Source organism: Geospiza fortis, unplaced genomic scaffold, assembly GCF_000277835.1.
Source record: "Geospiza fortis unplaced genomic scaffold, GeoFor_1.0 scaffold23, whole genome shotgun sequence".
In the NCBI taxonomy this organism is placed as follows: Eukaryota; Metazoa; Chordata; class Aves; order Passeriformes; family Thraupidae; genus Geospiza; species Geospiza fortis.
Genome location: NW_005054303.1, coordinates 352,158 through 369,550, shown reverse-complemented (window position 1 = coordinate 369,550; position 17,393 = coordinate 352,158). Strand labels below are relative to the sequence as shown.

At 41.3% G+C, this 17,393-nt stretch overlaps 1 protein-coding gene across 1 annotated transcript; it reads left to right on the top strand.

Annotated features, from left to right (window-relative positions):
* Positions 1 to 307: 307 nt before the first annotated feature.
* GPR68 (G protein-coupled receptor 68) lies at positions 308 to 16,156 on the top strand. Its single transcript, XM_005417837.2, has 2 exons — positions 308 to 462; positions 14,560 to 16,156. Exon 2 carries the CDS (start codon positions 14,694 to 14,696, stop codon positions 15,768 to 15,770), a length of 1,077 nt encoding a protein of 358 aa, XP_005417894.1. The 5' UTR covers positions 308 to 462; positions 14,560 to 14,693; the 3' UTR covers positions 15,771 to 16,156.
* The last annotated feature ends 1,237 nt before the right edge of the window (positions 16,157 to 17,393 follow it).

Below are 17,393 nucleotides of genomic sequence, written 5' to 3'. Positions count from 1 at the left end.
TGTATACTTTTCAATAGCCTGCATGAGGCAACATCTGGGTGTGTTTAGATAAACTGGAAGCAGCTGGATTTGGCCTCTGCACCAGCAGCTGCTGTGATCACAGTGCAGCTCTCTGCTGGCCATTGTGTGCCGGTGGGGATGGCTGGGAGCACCACTCGTACTTTGCAGTCTCTGTATGCAGTGCCTGCTTTTGGCACTCTCCTCTCTGTCTCTTATGAATGAGTGGGTGAGGGAGGAGAGGGCTGGGCTGGGCTGGGCTGACTCCTTCTCAGATGAACCATAAAGAGCACGGGAGCTGAAACACAATCTCCTCCTCCTTTCCTGCGCTGTTTCACGGACAGGCTTGCTCACAGCTGGGTGGAGGACAAGCTTCACCAGCAGCCTGAGCAGGAGTGAGGAGAAGGGAAGTTTTGTGCTCTTCACATTGCAGGCAAAACCTCTTTGCATAAACTCTGCTAACAGGTGAGTTTCATTTTTATCTATTCATTCTTGAAAGCAAATTAATTTTCCATCACTGAGCAGGTCTCAGCCCTGGAGAGGTGGTGAGTGTTTTCTAGCTGAGTTGTTAAAACAAAGCAACGAGGTGCTCCAAGGACTCAATCAAAGCAATGTGTCCAAAAAAATTCACAACTTCAAAATTATTTTCCTTGGCAAAGTTCCTACTAACAAGAACTTTGAATAAAAAAATTTTCTTGAGTTCCAGTTAGGCACAAGGAGAGTTGAATGTTCAAGTTTTATTGGTGAAAGGAAATTGTTAAGATAAACTGAGAAACTGTTTGTAGCAAGTAATCAGAGAAGTAGCCTGTAGACAAGTTCCTGGAGTAATTTTCAGAGCACTTACTAGTACTGTGTAAGTTGAATAGATACAAGATATTTTGAAGGACTCGTAAGTGACTTTATTTCCCCTGAGAACACAAGCCAAAAGTTACACCTAACATGAAACTGCTGAGCTCCATACCTTGATGTGTGGGTGCTCTGTGTACACCTATATAGTTTTGTCTTTGTAACCCAAATGTATGTCATTACTATATTTTCCAAACACCAAACCACTTTTCTCCCTGCTGTTCAGAATCTGGCTTGGAAAACTTGAAATGTGAGGGCTTGTTTAGAGAAGTGAAATCCATCAGGTGAGAAATTATTCTTTTTTTTCAATAGGATAAAAAACTTTTGTTCATGACTGTAGCTTGTCCTTGTTATATGAACGTTTTTCCTATTCTTGTCAGTCTTTGTAAAGAAACAAGAAAAGCAATTCACTGGATGATGCTTTCTTCTTTTGTGTGTTGCATGGGGGGAAAGCTGAGAAATAGAGTTTAGAAAATATAACAGCTTGTCCTGTTGGGTTCAAAACACATACAGATATTAATAAAAATATAAGGGAACTTAACCGTAAAGTAAGTCAAAATGGCTGCACATTGGCTCACAAGATGTGACAGTGTCACTGTGAGCGTTATGGGACTTTCTGAGCAGACTGTTAGTCAGTACCCACTGTGACTTTTTCCACATTAGCACCCTGCATTCACACTGGTCCCAGAAGAGCAGAGTGTCTAACCACTTCTTTCAAGTTTTCTTTATTTGACAAGCTAGTAAAAGGAAGTGAATCCTGTGTATTTAACACCCACTCTTTCATTTCTTCTTTGAGGAAACAAATTTTTCTCCCCAATCCTTTCTGCCTCCCCATCTTGCTGCTGCTATGTTGTTGTTCCCCCATATCAGGCTGCTCCTGCACATGCCCCTGTAAAGCCTTTCTGTTACATGACCAAAGAGGCAGAAGAATGCTGTTTCCAGTTTATTTAACATTCAGTGCTATACAGCTGTAGGTAAGATGATAACATGGAAAGTACATGCCCAAAGTTTTAAAAGTCTTTACAGGGTCTGGGAAGAATACTGTAAGAAAATGTTGGGTTTATAGGATCAGACAAATATGTTGTTCTGTGACAAAGAGGTGAAAATGTCTATATCACAGCATTGTGATTTGAATATCACAGTTTTAAATGAAGAAAGATTTGGTTGTTCCAATATCTCATTTAAAAAACTTGTTTCACTTGACACCTTCAGTGAGAGGTATTTATTTCACTTTGTGGTTGGTGGACAAAAATTGGCTCCCTTTGCTCTGGATCTGAGGACTGTAAGCAATCTTATAGCAGCCGGAAAAGAGAGAAGTGGGATATGGGGAAAGGGAAGAGAAGGGAGGGAAGTGAGTCTCTGCAGAGCTAGGGGTACACAGGGGTCATTGTACTAGATGTCATTGATTAGGATGAGCCTGAGGCTGCTTGTGAGGTCAGACAGACAGGAAGCCTCTTCCTGTGGCTGAGCACAGTTGCACAGGGCCAGGTGTTCAAGGGTGGGGGCATTAAAGTAAATTTTCCTCCTCTAACCAGCCTTGTGGATGGTGTCACTCAGATTAACCAGCTGATGCTCTAAATGTGAGTTTTCATGGCACCCCAGTGAGTAGTGCACGGAGAAGAAAATTTCTTCCCTTCCAGTTTTTCTAGTCCTGACCTGAGGGTGCATTCATGGTGCCCTGGGGCTTCACTGCTGATGGCTGTATTGTGTCAGTGTGGTGGTAACTGAAGAAAGTTATGTCCCCTCATGAGGACATTTAGACAACTTGGTAATTATTTGTAAGGGAAGAACTGTGGAAAGAGAAGTCCAGACACGGCAGCCTTGTGAGGCTCATTACCTTATAACTAGCTGTTTGTCTCTTCTAATATGTTTGGTTTTTCTATAAAGCTTATTCTGGGTGCTATTATTGCTTGTTATGAATTATTCTGCCAGCTGAAGCATTTGCAGAGCTGCTGACCCTGACAGCTGGTGGCACTTGTTTTTGAAAAGACACAGAACAGCTTTAATGTTTAGAAGAAACTGACCAATAATTTTAACTAAAGGTATTAGTAAGCAACAGCAGCTAAGAAAAACATTGCAGTTTATTCTCTAAGGGATACATCCACTGTAACACTTTTTCTTCACTAGAAACACATTCTGAACTCTGTTAATAGGGTAGGAAAAGAAGAGCTTTTTAGGCACTTTGTCTGGAAGCTGTAGCTAATTTTTCTGAAAAAGAGAAAAAGAGTGGAAAATAGGTTTAAAACCCTGTTAGAGGGAGAGTGAGAAACAGGCTCACCTGAAGGTATATGCTCTGTTCCTCTCCATGGAGCCCTCTTGCCATAAATTTGTTTCTGTGGCAACAAACTCCTTTCTAGCTGGGTTGTCTTGGAGTTTGATCTGGGATTGCTTAGGCTCAGATCTGTCACCATGCCAGAATTGAATAGATATGCAAACCTGATCTGACCTACATGTAACAGAGAGGGCACTCTGCTGCTGTTCCTGCTGCTCCACAGGAGCTGTTCTCCTGACATTCTCCATGTAGATATTGCTACAGACAGCTGGTGCTGCTGGGGTGAGCCTGGACTTTCCTTTCTGGACACTGTTGCTTTAGTCAGCAAGGCTTCAAGCTTCCTTTCTCTTCTTGTGTCCTATGGGCCAGCAGTAAAGACACAAAGCCTTGAAGAGAGGTTTAGTTGCCGACAGAGGAAGGGGAGCTAAAAAACAAATTAATTACAAAAGCAAATGTAATTGAACTCTCAAAGTTCAGTCACTTTAATGACACCTGAATAAAATGCTAAAATATCAGTAGGGAAGAATGGAAATATTTCTGAGATCTCTTGGTTTGCCTTTCTTTTAACTCAGTATTTTAGTAACCATTAGAATGTTTTCATTTTATATCTGGAAACATTTCATGTTCCTTCTGCCAAGGAAGGAGAGCTTTTTCTCTGTGATGGATAATGATTTAGTGTCTACTCACATCTAATTAGAGGGTGAATCTGGTTTATGCTCCATGTTTAAGAACTGTTCAGACATAGCTTTTAAAATAGCAATTGTCTTTTAAACTTACAAGAGGCTTAAACTAATATCCCTGAGACTATCGTGTCAGAATATTATTATTTGGAATTTGAACTTATGTCCAAATTTCAGAGCTGCTTTTACACCTCCACCCCAAAGCAGGACCTGGATTTCTGTACAGCTCTCAATTTGGAATCTCACATCTCCTGTGCCAGCTTTTCCATCTCCTCATGAGCTCATCAGAACTCCCCTGTAACAAGCATTTGATTCTCTCCCTTTTCTCTGGTCAGAAGCATGTTTGGAAGTCTGAATGTTTTACAGCAAGGTTGTTGTTTTTGCTGTGAATTGCTTCTTTGATACGATTAAAGAAGGGGGAGGGGGTGGGTTGCATTTCTATGAGGTCATGCCTCTCCAACTATTTTTCTCAGTTTTCATGTTGAACCTCTTTTATCCAGAAATGGAAAATCAGGAAATGGTAATGTAAGCAAACCTGCAGATACAGATGCCAGCACTTTATTTAAGGTGATTAATCCACTGGGAACTAGGTTGTTGGAGTCCTGTACCCTCAAATGAAAAAGAAAAGCACTGACAATTTCAATAGTCATCCAGGGAGCAAGAACAGCAACAAGGCAAAGAGCACAGAGGAAAACCTTCTGCAAGGCACACTGCTTCTCGTGAGAACACTGAGAAATAACAATGGAGGAACATGTCTTCCATGTGAATATTGACTCAGTTCTACAGGAAACTTGGTTAACCTCCAGAAGGGAAACTGAAAAAAAGAGAAGAAATTTAATTAAAGATAGCAATAAGGGATGATATAGTAATGTTTCTACCAACTAGATGGGGACTCTGAAGACATGCACAAATATGCACACACATGCATAATGCACCCCACACACCACCCCTCCAATTCTGTATCCAAGGGAGAAATACAGAAACACAAGAGCCAAAAAGACTCAATTGAGCCTAAAAGGAAATGAGCTTAGCTAAACAGAAGTGCGTGGAAGGGCGGATGGTGTGCTAGACTAGGAAGAATTGGATCTAGAACAGAAACATGCCTGAAGTGCACAATGGTGATCAGTGTAAGCTGGAAACACAAACCGTACAAAGGCACAAAAGAATGATTTTCGTTTTTTAGAGGCAACAGTGCACACAGTGTTAAGTGCTTCAGTTGAACAGGCTCCTATCCCATGATGAATTTATTATCTTTGATTAAGATAAATCCAAACAGAGGAAAAATAATTAAGTTGAAAAATGAGGAGTGGAAGGGAAAAGTCTTCAAATACTATAAGCAGCTTTTCATTTTAGCATGTGTTAAAACTTTTGCTTTAACAAATGAAATGAATCATATACTGAATCATATATGCAGAAAATGGCATTTTAAAAAGAGATTACTTTATTGAATGTATCATTATTTGCTGATGCATGAAATAATGAAAATGCAAACATTCTCCTTAAACGGGAGATCTGCTCAATCTCTTTAGACATGCCAGAGTTTCAACCACATTTCAGTTAGACCCAGCAATTTTTCTATCAGACAGCCTTTGCTGGTTGTCAAGTGCTATTAGTCAGGCATTGATTATGGATGTCCCAAGCTTATCAGCAGCACTGTGCAATAAGTGCTGTCCATTGAATTTTCAGCAAACAAGGAGAAAAAATTGTATAGATGGGTGTTTGGTTGCTTTCCAAATGACTTTTAGTTAATGAGATAGTTTTGTTTGGAGGGTATGATGTTCTGGTCCTTGGGTTCAGAGTGGCATTACAAAAGATGCAAGCAGAAAGATAATTTGGTCCCTGCTTCATTCTCTGATTTGCCAGTTTTTGAACAAGTTTTCCCTTGAGTGAAGCTGGGGAAGCTTGACAGAAAGGACTGCCATGCATGTTACTGGCATTCCATTCTCTTTCTGGGTGAGCATGTGGGTACAGAGAGCAAATTGATCTCAATACACTCAAGGTAGAGGCTGACAGCCAGTTCTTCACTCAGACTTGTTGTGCGCTGGCCAGGATGGGGTGCACTGGCCAGGATGGGGTGCACTGGCCAGGATGGGGTGCTCTGCCCAGGATGGGGTGCTGGCAGTGTGCTGTGGCCCATGGTATGTAAATGGATGGTTCATGGTCAGGCAGCAGAGAAATCTGTGGGTGACTCCCATTGCTCCCTTTGGGTAGTGACTCTGAAACAGGGGCTTATGTGGCAGTCCTGGGGCTACAGGGACACACTGGCAATCCAAGAAAGGCAAAAGTCATTGGAATGCAATACAGATATGAATTCAACCTGAAGTCACTGACTTCAGTGCAAGATATCTAGCATTGCCTGATGTAGCACTGTGCTGTTGTCAGAGCAGACTGCAGCAACAAAAGAGGCAATAATACAGTTTAGGAAAATGATTCAGAAGGATGATTTTCCCCCAGGCTGTAAATGGTAAAATGAATCAGAGCTCATTTAACTCAGAAGGGTGAAGTTCCTATATCTCAATCCTAGGCTACAACAGTTGTTCTAGTCATTGTTCCTTACTAATATTGTATGTTGATCATGGCTTTTGTGGCTTCTAATAAGCAAGACCTGTGTAATCTTGGCTTTTCTTGCATTGTCCTGTTCAATAAGGATCAGTGTACAAGTTTGGAATTATCAGCAGTTCTGTTGTCTGTGTCTGATTATTACTTGCCTGCTGCTTCTTCAACAGAGGCAGGATGGATTTTTGGCTTTTGTCAAGGAGGATTGTGAGGGAGAGGGACACTGATTTGGTTGAGATTTTATTTCAGGGGAAAGGAAGATTTGGAGTTTTTTCTCTGAGTAATAGAGTGATTTAAGATGTCTGCAGGAAGTGGTGTGATGTGTTTTTCTCCACCCACTCTTCTGTACTTGAGCAAGTCATACACGAAGCTCCAACATGTGCCCTGTGGGTAGGATCTAGTCATAGCAACTCAGCAGTGAAATACTTGGAGGGTCATGTCGTCCACTTCATTGATCTTTAACAGCAGGAAGTGGGGGGCAAATGAGGGTCATTTTTTAAAGCTGTGAGGCAGCTATAGCATGACTAATTTCAGCTGTGATTCACCTCCCTGATACTACTTGGACTGCTTGCCTGAAATTACACATTGCATGAACTTCTTATTACCATAAATAGGGATTTTCCAAAGATTTTTTTTTTTCAGCACTTTCTTGTGCTCAACCAGTTGTTCAGACCTCACACGAGGTAAAAAGACCCTAATCCTAGATAAAGAATAAGTAGTAATGTGAGATAGAGTGAGGGAACAGGCAGATGTATTTGCCAAGCTACTGTCCATGATGCTTGAGAAGTCATGGCAGTCAGAACTCCCAGGTGACTGGAAAAACAGAACCATTGTACCCATCTTTTAAAAGGATGAATGGCAAACCCTGGGTACTACCCATGTGTTAGCATCACCTCTGTGTCTGGGGAGGATCACAGGACAGACCCTCCTAAGGAGGATCACAGAACAGACAGTCTGCTAGGGCACATCAGGGACAGGGAGGTGATTTGGGACAGCCAGCAGAGCTTTACCAAGGGCAAGTCCTGCCTCATCAGCCTATGGCCTTCTATGATGGAGTGACCTCATCAGTGGGTGAGGGAAGGGTCAGAGATGTCATTTATCTGGACTTCTCTAGAGCCTTTGACATGGTTCCTCACAACATCCTTCTCTCTAAATTGGAGAGAGATGGATTTGATGGGTGGACTGTTAGATGCATAAGTAATTGGTGGAACACTTGCATGCAGAGGGTCATGGTCAATGTCTCAGAGTCCTAAAGGACCTCAGTGACAAGTGGTATCCCTCAGGGATCCAGACTGGGACCAGTTTTATTTAGCATTTTCATTAATGACATAGATGAAGGAATTGAGTGCAGCCTCAGCAGATTTGTAGATTTGTAGATGACGCCAAAGAGAGGAGTGATGCACCTGAAGGATGGAAGCCATCCAGAGGGACGTGGACAAGCTCAAGAAGTGAGTGCATGGGAATCTCAGGAGGTTTAACAAGACCAAGTTCAAGGTGCTGCACCTGGATTGGGGCAGCCCCTGGTATCAACACAGGCTGGAGGATGAACAGATCAGAGCAGCTCTGCTGAGAAGGACCTGGTGGTGCTGGTGGGTGAGAGGCTGGACAGGAACACTTGGAGCCCAGAGAGCCAAGTATGTGCTCTGGTGAGACCCCACCTGCAGTGCTGCATCCAGCTCTGGGGTCCCAGCACAGGAAGGATGTGGACCTATTGGAACAAGTCCAGAGGAGGGTCTCCAAGGTGATCAGAGGGATGGGGCACCTGTCCTGTGAGGAAAGGCTGAGAGAATTGGGATTTTCCAGCCTGGAGAAGAGGGGGCTCCAGGGCGACCTAATTGCTGCCTTGCAGTACCTGGAGGGAGCCTGGAAGAAAGATGGTGGAAGACATTTTACAAGGGCATGCGGTGATAGGACAAGAGAGTATGGCTTCAAACTAAACAAGAGTAGGTTTAGATTAGATAGCAGGAAGAAGAAATTCTTTACTGTGCGGTGTTGAGGCACTGAAAGAGGTTTCCCAGAGAAGCTGTGGATGCCCCATCCCTAAGTGTTAAAGGCCAGGCTGGATGGGGCTTTGAGCAACCTGGTCTAGTGGAAGCTGTTCCTGCCCATGGTTGGAGCTAGATGATTTTTAAGGTCCCTTGCACCCCAAACCATTCTGTGATTCTATGATATTGGACTAACTGTGCTAATTATCCCACTTGCCTCCCTTGCCCTTCTTCTCAAGTTGCCCTTTATAAGTGCAGGCATAAACAAAGAAGCCCAAAGTCATAAAAACCTGAAAGGGAAAGGTATAGAAATAGAACACGGAATTCTCAAAATATCAAAAGATGGAGCAAATGGAATTATTTACTCAAAACTGTAAAAAATTGCATGTCCGTGTTAGGAAAAATTGGACATTGATGACTAATTAGTCTTTTGTTTATGTGGCTTCTGAAAAAAATGTTGCTGACTTCCTTCTTTGATAATAGGTTTATCAGACCAGTCATCTGTTAATGGCAAAAGTAATTTGTAATTTACAGAACATTTTTACAGTTCCCTTCACCTGAAACAGATATACAGAGTAATAATTATTATAGTCAGAGGTTCACATTAGAAAAATCCACTTGCAAGTTACAAACACTGAATAGATTTTGCATAGATGTAAATTACTTTGGTTTAGAAGCTCAATTTGACTCCTCTTTTTCACAAAACATTGGGTTATGTCTGTTTCACCCTAGTTTGTCATAATTTCTGAAACATTACCAGCAATAATTCACAAATTGCTGTAACTAAATTCCCTGGAGTGCACATAGTTTTTTAAAATATCTGTTAGCCTTTGCTGATCTGTTCTCCTCTATGCCCCCATCCTATTGTTAAAAATAATTTTGTTAGATGCTGGTTAACAATTCTGTTTCTAAAGACCGGAATAAAACCCAACAGTAAATATTTCAGCTATCTTTATATAAATATATATACAAATATACTCATATACCATATAAACATATAAATTCTATTTTATATATAGAATATATAAAATTATATAACATATATAATACATGTTATACATATTATATAGTATATAATATAGACACTATTATGATATATTATGATATTATTATTATAGATTATATTATCTAAATTCTATATTATAAAAATAAATATATATATTTGTGTTTGTGCTTCATATGTACATCTTTCATTGCTTTTAATGGTTCTTTCTACTTGATATCCTTCTAGAATCAGAATGGTCTAGTTTGGAAGGGGCCTTTAAAGGCCCTCTAGTCCTGCAATGAGCAGGGGCATCTTCAACTAGACCAGGTTGCTCAGAGCCCCATCAAACCTGACCCTGAATGTTTCCAGGGTTGGGGCATCCATCACTTCTCTGGGCAACCTGGGCTAATGTTTTATCACCCTCATCATAAAAATATTCATCCTTGTATGTAGTCTGACTCTACCCTCTTGTAGTTTAGAACCATTGCCCCTTGTCCTGTTGCTACAAGTCCTGATTAAAAAGTCTGTCCCGATGTTTCTTGTAAGTCCCCTTTAGGTACTGCAAGGCTGCAACAAGGTTTTTCCAGAGCCTTCTCTTCTCCAGGCTGAACTACTCCAAATTTCTCATCCTTTCTTCGTAGGAGAAGTGCTCCACCCCTCTTGTCTTGTTTCTGTGCTCCAACAGATCCATCATAATTGTTCCGATTAAACCCAAATATCATTGTGCTCTTTCTTCATTCTTGGTGGTGCACCCAAATTTCTGCTTTCCTCTATTTCTTTTTTCCCTCAAAGTTGCTCTAAGGGTATTATGCCTTTCCTTCCTATTTTATGTTGTTTGACCAGTCCCTCATCTTTTCTGCTGCTCATCGCTTCCCTGCCTTCTTATCTGACCTTGTGCTTCCAGGTTTTGTGAAACAGGATCAAACAATCTGACAAACCTGTAAATGTTGAAGGAAGCTTAGCATGTGAATTTTAGGGCTGGTGTTTGTGTAGATAATGACCTGAACCAAATCCTAAACTGAAAGCACCCCGGGTTTCTGATTCCAAGATTTGCAGGACAGTTGAAGTCCTGCAATGGCAGCCAAGTGTCTCAGGCCTCTCTGCACCGTATGACAGGTGCAAGGACAGATTACATAGCAAGAGACCATGCAGGCACACAAGGATGCTACACTCCCTGTTAATGGAAGTGGGTGCTTTGTGGATGAGACAATCTGGGTGCACAACGGTTGCAAATTCCAGCAAGGAAATTCTTTGGTTCAGCCACATTTGTCTCTGCCAAAATTATGTAGGCCTAGTTGCAGACAGATTTCTTACAATGAAAATTGTAGCAGTGTTCACTGAAACTGAAAAGACCCACCTGGGCTCCATGCTACTACTTGGTCCAAGGTGAAGAGGCTGTTGCTGCCAGTGGCTCTGGCTGCTTCCTGTGGCATTGCCAGCAGGCAGCACTTGGCATGTGAGCTGCCCCATCATTCATGGTGCAGGGGCAAGTTGTGTTTGTTTAACAGCTAAGGCACACAGGAGTTGGGAAAGAAAAGAACTGTTGTTGAACTCTCCAGTGAATAATAAAGTTGGCTTGTTTAAACCATGAAAAAGCGAGGCTTTCTGAAGCTCTGGGATCCTTGGCTTTGTTTCTAATCCAGGAACAAGAGAATTGTTTGGAGCTCATGTAGATGAAGAGAGTCTTCTAATTTATTGCCAAGCTTAGGCTTAGATGGGTATCATCTAAAAGATGTGGGCATATAGAAGAGAGAAATATTGCCTGGAAATGACTGCAGACTCGTGATACTGAAGGTGTTACATAAACTATGATAAAAAAAAGTCACACAGCTGCACTATATCCATATTAAAGCTGTCTAAAAGAAATGACTGTGTGTTCCTGTTCATTACTGCTTTCAGCTTAATGATTGTCTGCACCCCAGAAGTTTTTCATAGAGCAACTTTTAAAATTTTTCTCTTCCCTCTTTACAGAAGTGGCCAATAAGTAATAAGAGCTATTTGTCTTTTCTCTTCTATATCCTGCATCACCTTTCCTTCATGTTCCACTTTTTCAGACAGCTTGTAAAGTATTGTGTCACATCTTCTTAATAACAGAGTGGGCTCTTGCACACCCATTTGTTTAAACCTGCCAGTGCATTCCTTTGATACCAGGTTTGTTGAGAAAATCCTACAGTTTCACTCCCTGGCTGTTGCAGAGCTATATTTAGTGTGCCTGGTGCTGGGGAAAAGTTGAACTGCCTCTGTATTTCCATTTGGCTGCTGAGTCTGTCCTTAGCCAGGCATGAGTGGTCAAAGGCTACAAAGGCAGCCCAGAGCCCACACACTGAGGAGGCCGAAACAAGGGAAGGATTTCCTGGCTCACTGTTGCCACTGACCAGAACAGCTGTTGCACAAGAATCTGGATCTTTCTTTTTCATCCCCATCTTTGAAACGGAGGAGGGACTGATAGCACAAGGCGAAGAGATTTGTTACAGCCAACCTTCTCTTCCTGCCCCTTTGAACAGCCCAATCCAGCCTTTCCTCCAGGAGCAGGAAATGTTGCTGTAATCATAAGTGTATATTATATTACCATAATATTGTATCAATAAGGCTTTTGCTGCCTCCTTCACATTCTGCATTCTGGCAAGGCTTTTAAACTAAGCAGAAATGAATTTACTTATTACAGAAAATTATATTCTCTGTATGAAAACAAAATTTGATAAAAACATTTAGAGTTCTTAGAGGAAAAGAAACATTTTCAAAAACCACTGCAGCTGTAGAGTACATCTGCTTTTCCTCATACTGTGATCCATAATGACTCACTGGGTAACACTGAGTGAAACTCAGTGCTAGACATATAAAGATAGTTCTGAATTTTTAAAACTGTCAACAACTTTTTAATTACTATTTGGCCCTATTGACAGGAGCTGGACACTGGCTGGGCACTGTGCTGGTAGATATGATGGCAGGTCTCAGATTTTAGGTATTTTAGAGAATAACTAAGGTGTGCCAATCATCATGTCAGGCAAACCCTTACATGTAAAAGTCGCCAAATCATTATACAGAAATGCTATGAAATACAAGCTCAGGCCTGGAGCTCTGGATTGAAAAGGTGGGTTGGGGTAAGAAGGTTATCAAACCTGCCTCAGCAAAGATTCTGTGCACTGCCCTTGTCTGCAGATGGAAGAGATATGTGATGGTTATGAAGCCTTGGAGAAATTGCATATTGTTACAGGGGAGCTAATGGCTCCTAGGTATCAGTGTTTGGGGAAATTTGTACTTAACTTTAGTGATTGATTTCTGCTGTACGTCAGCACTACTAACATTGTCATGTTTATTCCAGGGGAAGGTTATGGCAATCTCCTGGAGCAAACTTCAAACTGAAGCACAGGTACCTGTGCCTGGGTCCCCTCACAGCATTTCTCCTGCTGAGCTTGATAAATGAGCTCTAACTATTGTGACAGCCACAGTGGGGAGTGTGAGTCTCTTAAACCCCAAAGGAGCTGTTGAGTCTGAGAGGTGGAGGAGAGCAGAGTGCCAGACTTGAGCAGTCTTTCACACAAATTGCACTGGACAGTGGAGTTGAAAGTTTTGAGGGAGATGAACTTACCTTGGCCTGTTGTTTCATGACTGAGAGTTTCTGAGCTCTCAAGGATATTTCCACCAAAACCAGGACTGATGTTCCGTCTGTTGGAAAGCAAAAGTAAAAGTAAAGGGATGAAATTCATATCCCAATTCTTATTTGTGTATGTTTGCCATAAATTCTGTGGAACTATGCTGGTTGAAGCTAAAAAATTAAATTCTTTGCAGGTTTGATCACTTATTTCAGCCAGGCAATTCTTTTCTGGCTTAAAGCAAATGACTTTTTTTCAGGTTCTACCAGAATAAAGCCTATCTATCATTATTTTAAAGAAAACTCACATGTATTGAAAAAAATTATTTGGCAGTAACATCCTCAAATGCTAAAGCTGACAGTAATTTTACTGTAGAGTGGTCATGTTTTTGTAAGCATTGCCTTGGAAGAAATTTTATGTTCCTAGATGGGACAGAAGATGATGACAAAAATGCAAATTAGCATAGCAAACAGGACAAAGCAGCAAAGCCTTATCTTTGGATAGGGCTTCTTTTGAATCCATAGTACCTGAAGCTGTGAAAGGAGTACACAAGAGCACACATTGTTAACTTACAAAGGTGTACCCAACATCCCTGAATCCTCTGAGGAGAGATTGAAAGACATACAGTCTTCCTGTTCTGCACCACCAGGTACAACATGCATTCCCCTCAGACTAGGCACAGTTTGCCCTGCTGTTCTCCAGTGCTGAGCATCTGTGCCCATGTGAATATACCATGAGGTGATAAAGTGCTGGGTGGGCTATTTCATGGTTCAGTTGAGGGTTTCATCACTGAGAGCTGGGTCCAGGCTTGACCTAGGAGAACTGAGTGCTAATCCACTGTCAGCAGTGGTTTTGGTGTATTAAATTGTTATAGTACAGTTCAGTAAAGTATAGCATAGCATAGCAATGGCTTCTGTGGGTATGTGTTTGGATTATACCAGATTCTTCAGGTGAAAACAATTACATCCATATTCAGGGAGATGAAAGGAAAAATACAAATGAATCAGTCATAAGTGTGTGGGTTTTGGAGCTGATGGCAAATAAGGAATATTTAATAGCATATCCTCTAGAACTGAGACTATGGAGATGCCCTGTACCAGAGTTTCACCATGTCCTTCCAACAGAAGAAGACAGCTTGCTTTCAGGATTGTTTTTACAAGTAACTGTAAGAGAAAGTGCTAAAAATTCCTTTTTTTTTTCATCCTGCTTAATTGAACTGGATATTACATGGTATCTTGTATGTAAGGGGAAATTTAAGAGATGGAAATTAATAATCAAGAGTTTTGTGCACCCTACATCCTCTGAGGAAGTCTCTGTGGACTGCTGGTTTACCAGAGACACCTTTTCCATTGCAGTCAAAAGTGATTACTGCTTTTCTGCCCCATCTGTAAACCAGAGATGATATTTCTTCACATTTTAGATACCTCCAAAGCTAAAACAACAAATATTTGTAACTTGCTTAGTGATTCTGAGTCACATAATTTTCTGGCACTTTTCTGTTATGTACTACGAGTTATGTGAATCTTGATTTCCCAAACAAGCTTTATCAAAGATTTAGAGCTAGGATAAGGCAGCTTTCTGAAAAGTGTACTATATATTTAAAAATTGTATCCCTTCTAAAGATTTCCTTGTGTTTTATCTTCAGGTTATTAACATCCTGCAGCAAGTAATCACTTCAGCTGAAAGGTTTGTGGAAGAAATAAACTCTACATGAAAACTGAATGTAATTAAGTCCTACACTCAGGACCCTGATGAGTGATACACAGGGAGAAGTAGAAGATGGTGAATTTCACAGAGAATGTGACTGAGAAGTGCAATATTAATCATGAAATCCACGAGACATTATCCCCTGTGGTGTACATATTTGTGTTCATATTAGGCTTGCCAGCTAACTGCCTGTCCCTGTACTATGGCTATTTACAGATCAAGGCTAAAAATGAGTTAGGTATCTACCTTTGCAATTTGACTATAGCAGACTTGCTGTACATATTTTCTTTGCCTTTTTGGCTTCAGTATGCTTTACAGCATGACAACTGGACCTATGATGAGCTGCTGTGCAAGGTGTGTGGCATCATCCTGTATGAGAACATCTATATCAGCGTGGGCTTCCTGTGCTGCATCTCCATCGACCGCTACCTGGCCGTGGTGCACCCCTTCCGCTTCCAGCACTTTCGCACCATGAGGGCTGCTGCCATTGTGAGCTGCATCATCTGGGCCAAAGAAATCATCACATGCTGCTTTGTCTTCACACACGGGGAGATCAGCATGGATGCTGAGAGCCACTTGGTGTGCTTTGAGCATTATCCCATCAAGAAATGGGAGCACAATGTCAATTACTACCGCTTCTCTGCTGGCTTCCTTTTCCCCTTCTTTCTGCTGGCCTTCTCCTACTGTGGGATTTTACGAGTTGTCCACAAGAGTCCTGGCACCCAAAAGAAGAAGAAAATCCAAATTAAAAGACTGGTATCAAGCACTGTTTTCATATTTTTAGTCTGCTTTGGACCATACCACATCCTACTTGTAGTTCGTAGCTTGTTGGAGAACAACTGCTCATTTGCTGAGAAAATATTTAATGTTTACCATATTTCTCTCCTGTTAACCACTTTTAACTGTGTTGCTGACCCAGTATTGTACTGTTTTTCCAGTGAAAGCACTTACCAGAACTTTGTCAAGATGAGAGACTCTTGTCTAACATGTTTAGGCCATCTGAGTACTGAGACAAAGGAATCCTATCCACTAAACACTACTGAAACTCCCAACAGAAAACAGCCTGAACAACAGCCAGAGTTATTACAAATACCACTTGATGGTGCTGGAATGAAGGACTGCTTCACAACTAATGCAGACAGCCTATAGCATTAATCAAAAGGACCTTAATCTACACCTGCAGCTATGGCCATGTTTGTGGATCTGTCTGAATTATCCATGGATTACAACAGTGTGACCTCCCAAAGGCTTATGAGTAATGCTGTACAGTGAAGCTGTTTCCAGAGGTGCTTGGACCCTGGCAATAGTGAGGAAAGTATGTGCTAAGTCAGTTTAGTTATGCTACCACTGTTGTGCTGCCATTTAAAACCTGTTTGTCTTGATGACTGCACTGACTGGAATAAGCCAGTACTCACGGTGTGCAGTTCTGGTGAACTCATCTTTAGCTGCTTCTGTTTGCCCTGTAGCATCTAGAGAAAGTAATTCTCTACAAGCTGTCATCATCTGTTGAAAAGGTCAGAGACAAAAAAAAATAATGTCCCCATACATACTTTTAAAAAGAAAAAGGCCAACAAAACCCTTCTGTAACATCTCTGTAACTCTCTGAAAAAACTTCTCCTTCTGCCAGTTTCAAAGCCTGCAGAGACCATGGCAGAGCCAGATTCCTAAAACAATCAGTCTGATAGTGTGAGACATTATGGGAGAACATGCACAAGGAACTCAGCACCTGCTGAGATCTCCAGGCTCTTATTTCACTGTTGTGCCTCAGACTGTTAGACCTCATGGTAAGGCTCCTAGAAACTTCTGGAAGTAGGAGACTCTGGGCTCCAGTGGGTGTCAATAACTTGGTTTGTTGACTCAGAGGAGAACAAGAAGTTGGTAGTACGTGAGGCACTTTGATCCCACATGCTTCTCTGAGTCACTGTGTTCAAAAATATTTATTTGCATCTAAATTCTGCTACACCTTGCTAAGGTTTTGATTGTGTCCTTTGCAATTTGTATGTCTTGTACAGCACAGACTATGCAGGCAATTAAATAACAATGCATTTGTCAGGGAAACTGTTGAATGAATTCTGTTTAAACCATGTTTTTACCCACAGATAACATAGCTGAGGGTTGGATCATTGTTCAGTAAATACAGTATCAGAAATATGATGTATGAATGATCTGTGTCCTGGTTTAGACAGAAACAAAATATAGGAGTGAGTGGAGAATAATGGCTTTTAAAGATCTGGGAGTTGTGCTCCACAGTATTGTTTCTACCACCACCTCCTCTCTAGGTTCCTTAGGGTTCTTTTGTTACACTAATGATTCCTGTGTGATTCTTCTTTATGATCTGCTCATCACACCTCCTTTTACCTGCAGCTGTTACACCATGAATATTGCCTTGTCCTTTCAGTTCTCTGGTTTCAAACCTTCTTGAAACACATCTCTCTCTGCAACCCAGAGCTGATAACTTGCAGCAGTATAATCAGTTTTGCTTCTTTGGACTGCTTTTGAGTCAAAAGATTGTCTAGACAGATGGTCTACTCCTGCTATCTGAATATGTCATTGTAACACAGCCTTGCTTGTCATCAGATTCCAAAAGGAATATATTCCAACAGTTATCTGGAAACCACCTTGAGAGTGCAATATTGGATATAATTAGTGGATGTGTTTAATAAAGAATGTTTTTATAATTTGCTTTTCGTATTTTTTCACACCATATTTGAAATAACTTTGGTGCACAGTTTCTATTTGTGAGACTACAGATCCTCTCCTCCCTCCTCTTGC

Bases quoted from the DNA above. Each gene is read 5' to 3' on its own strand.
- GPR68 (XM_005417837.2), top strand. From the start codon at position 14,694: ATGGTGAATTTCACAGAGAATGTGACTGAGAAGTGCAATATTAATCAT.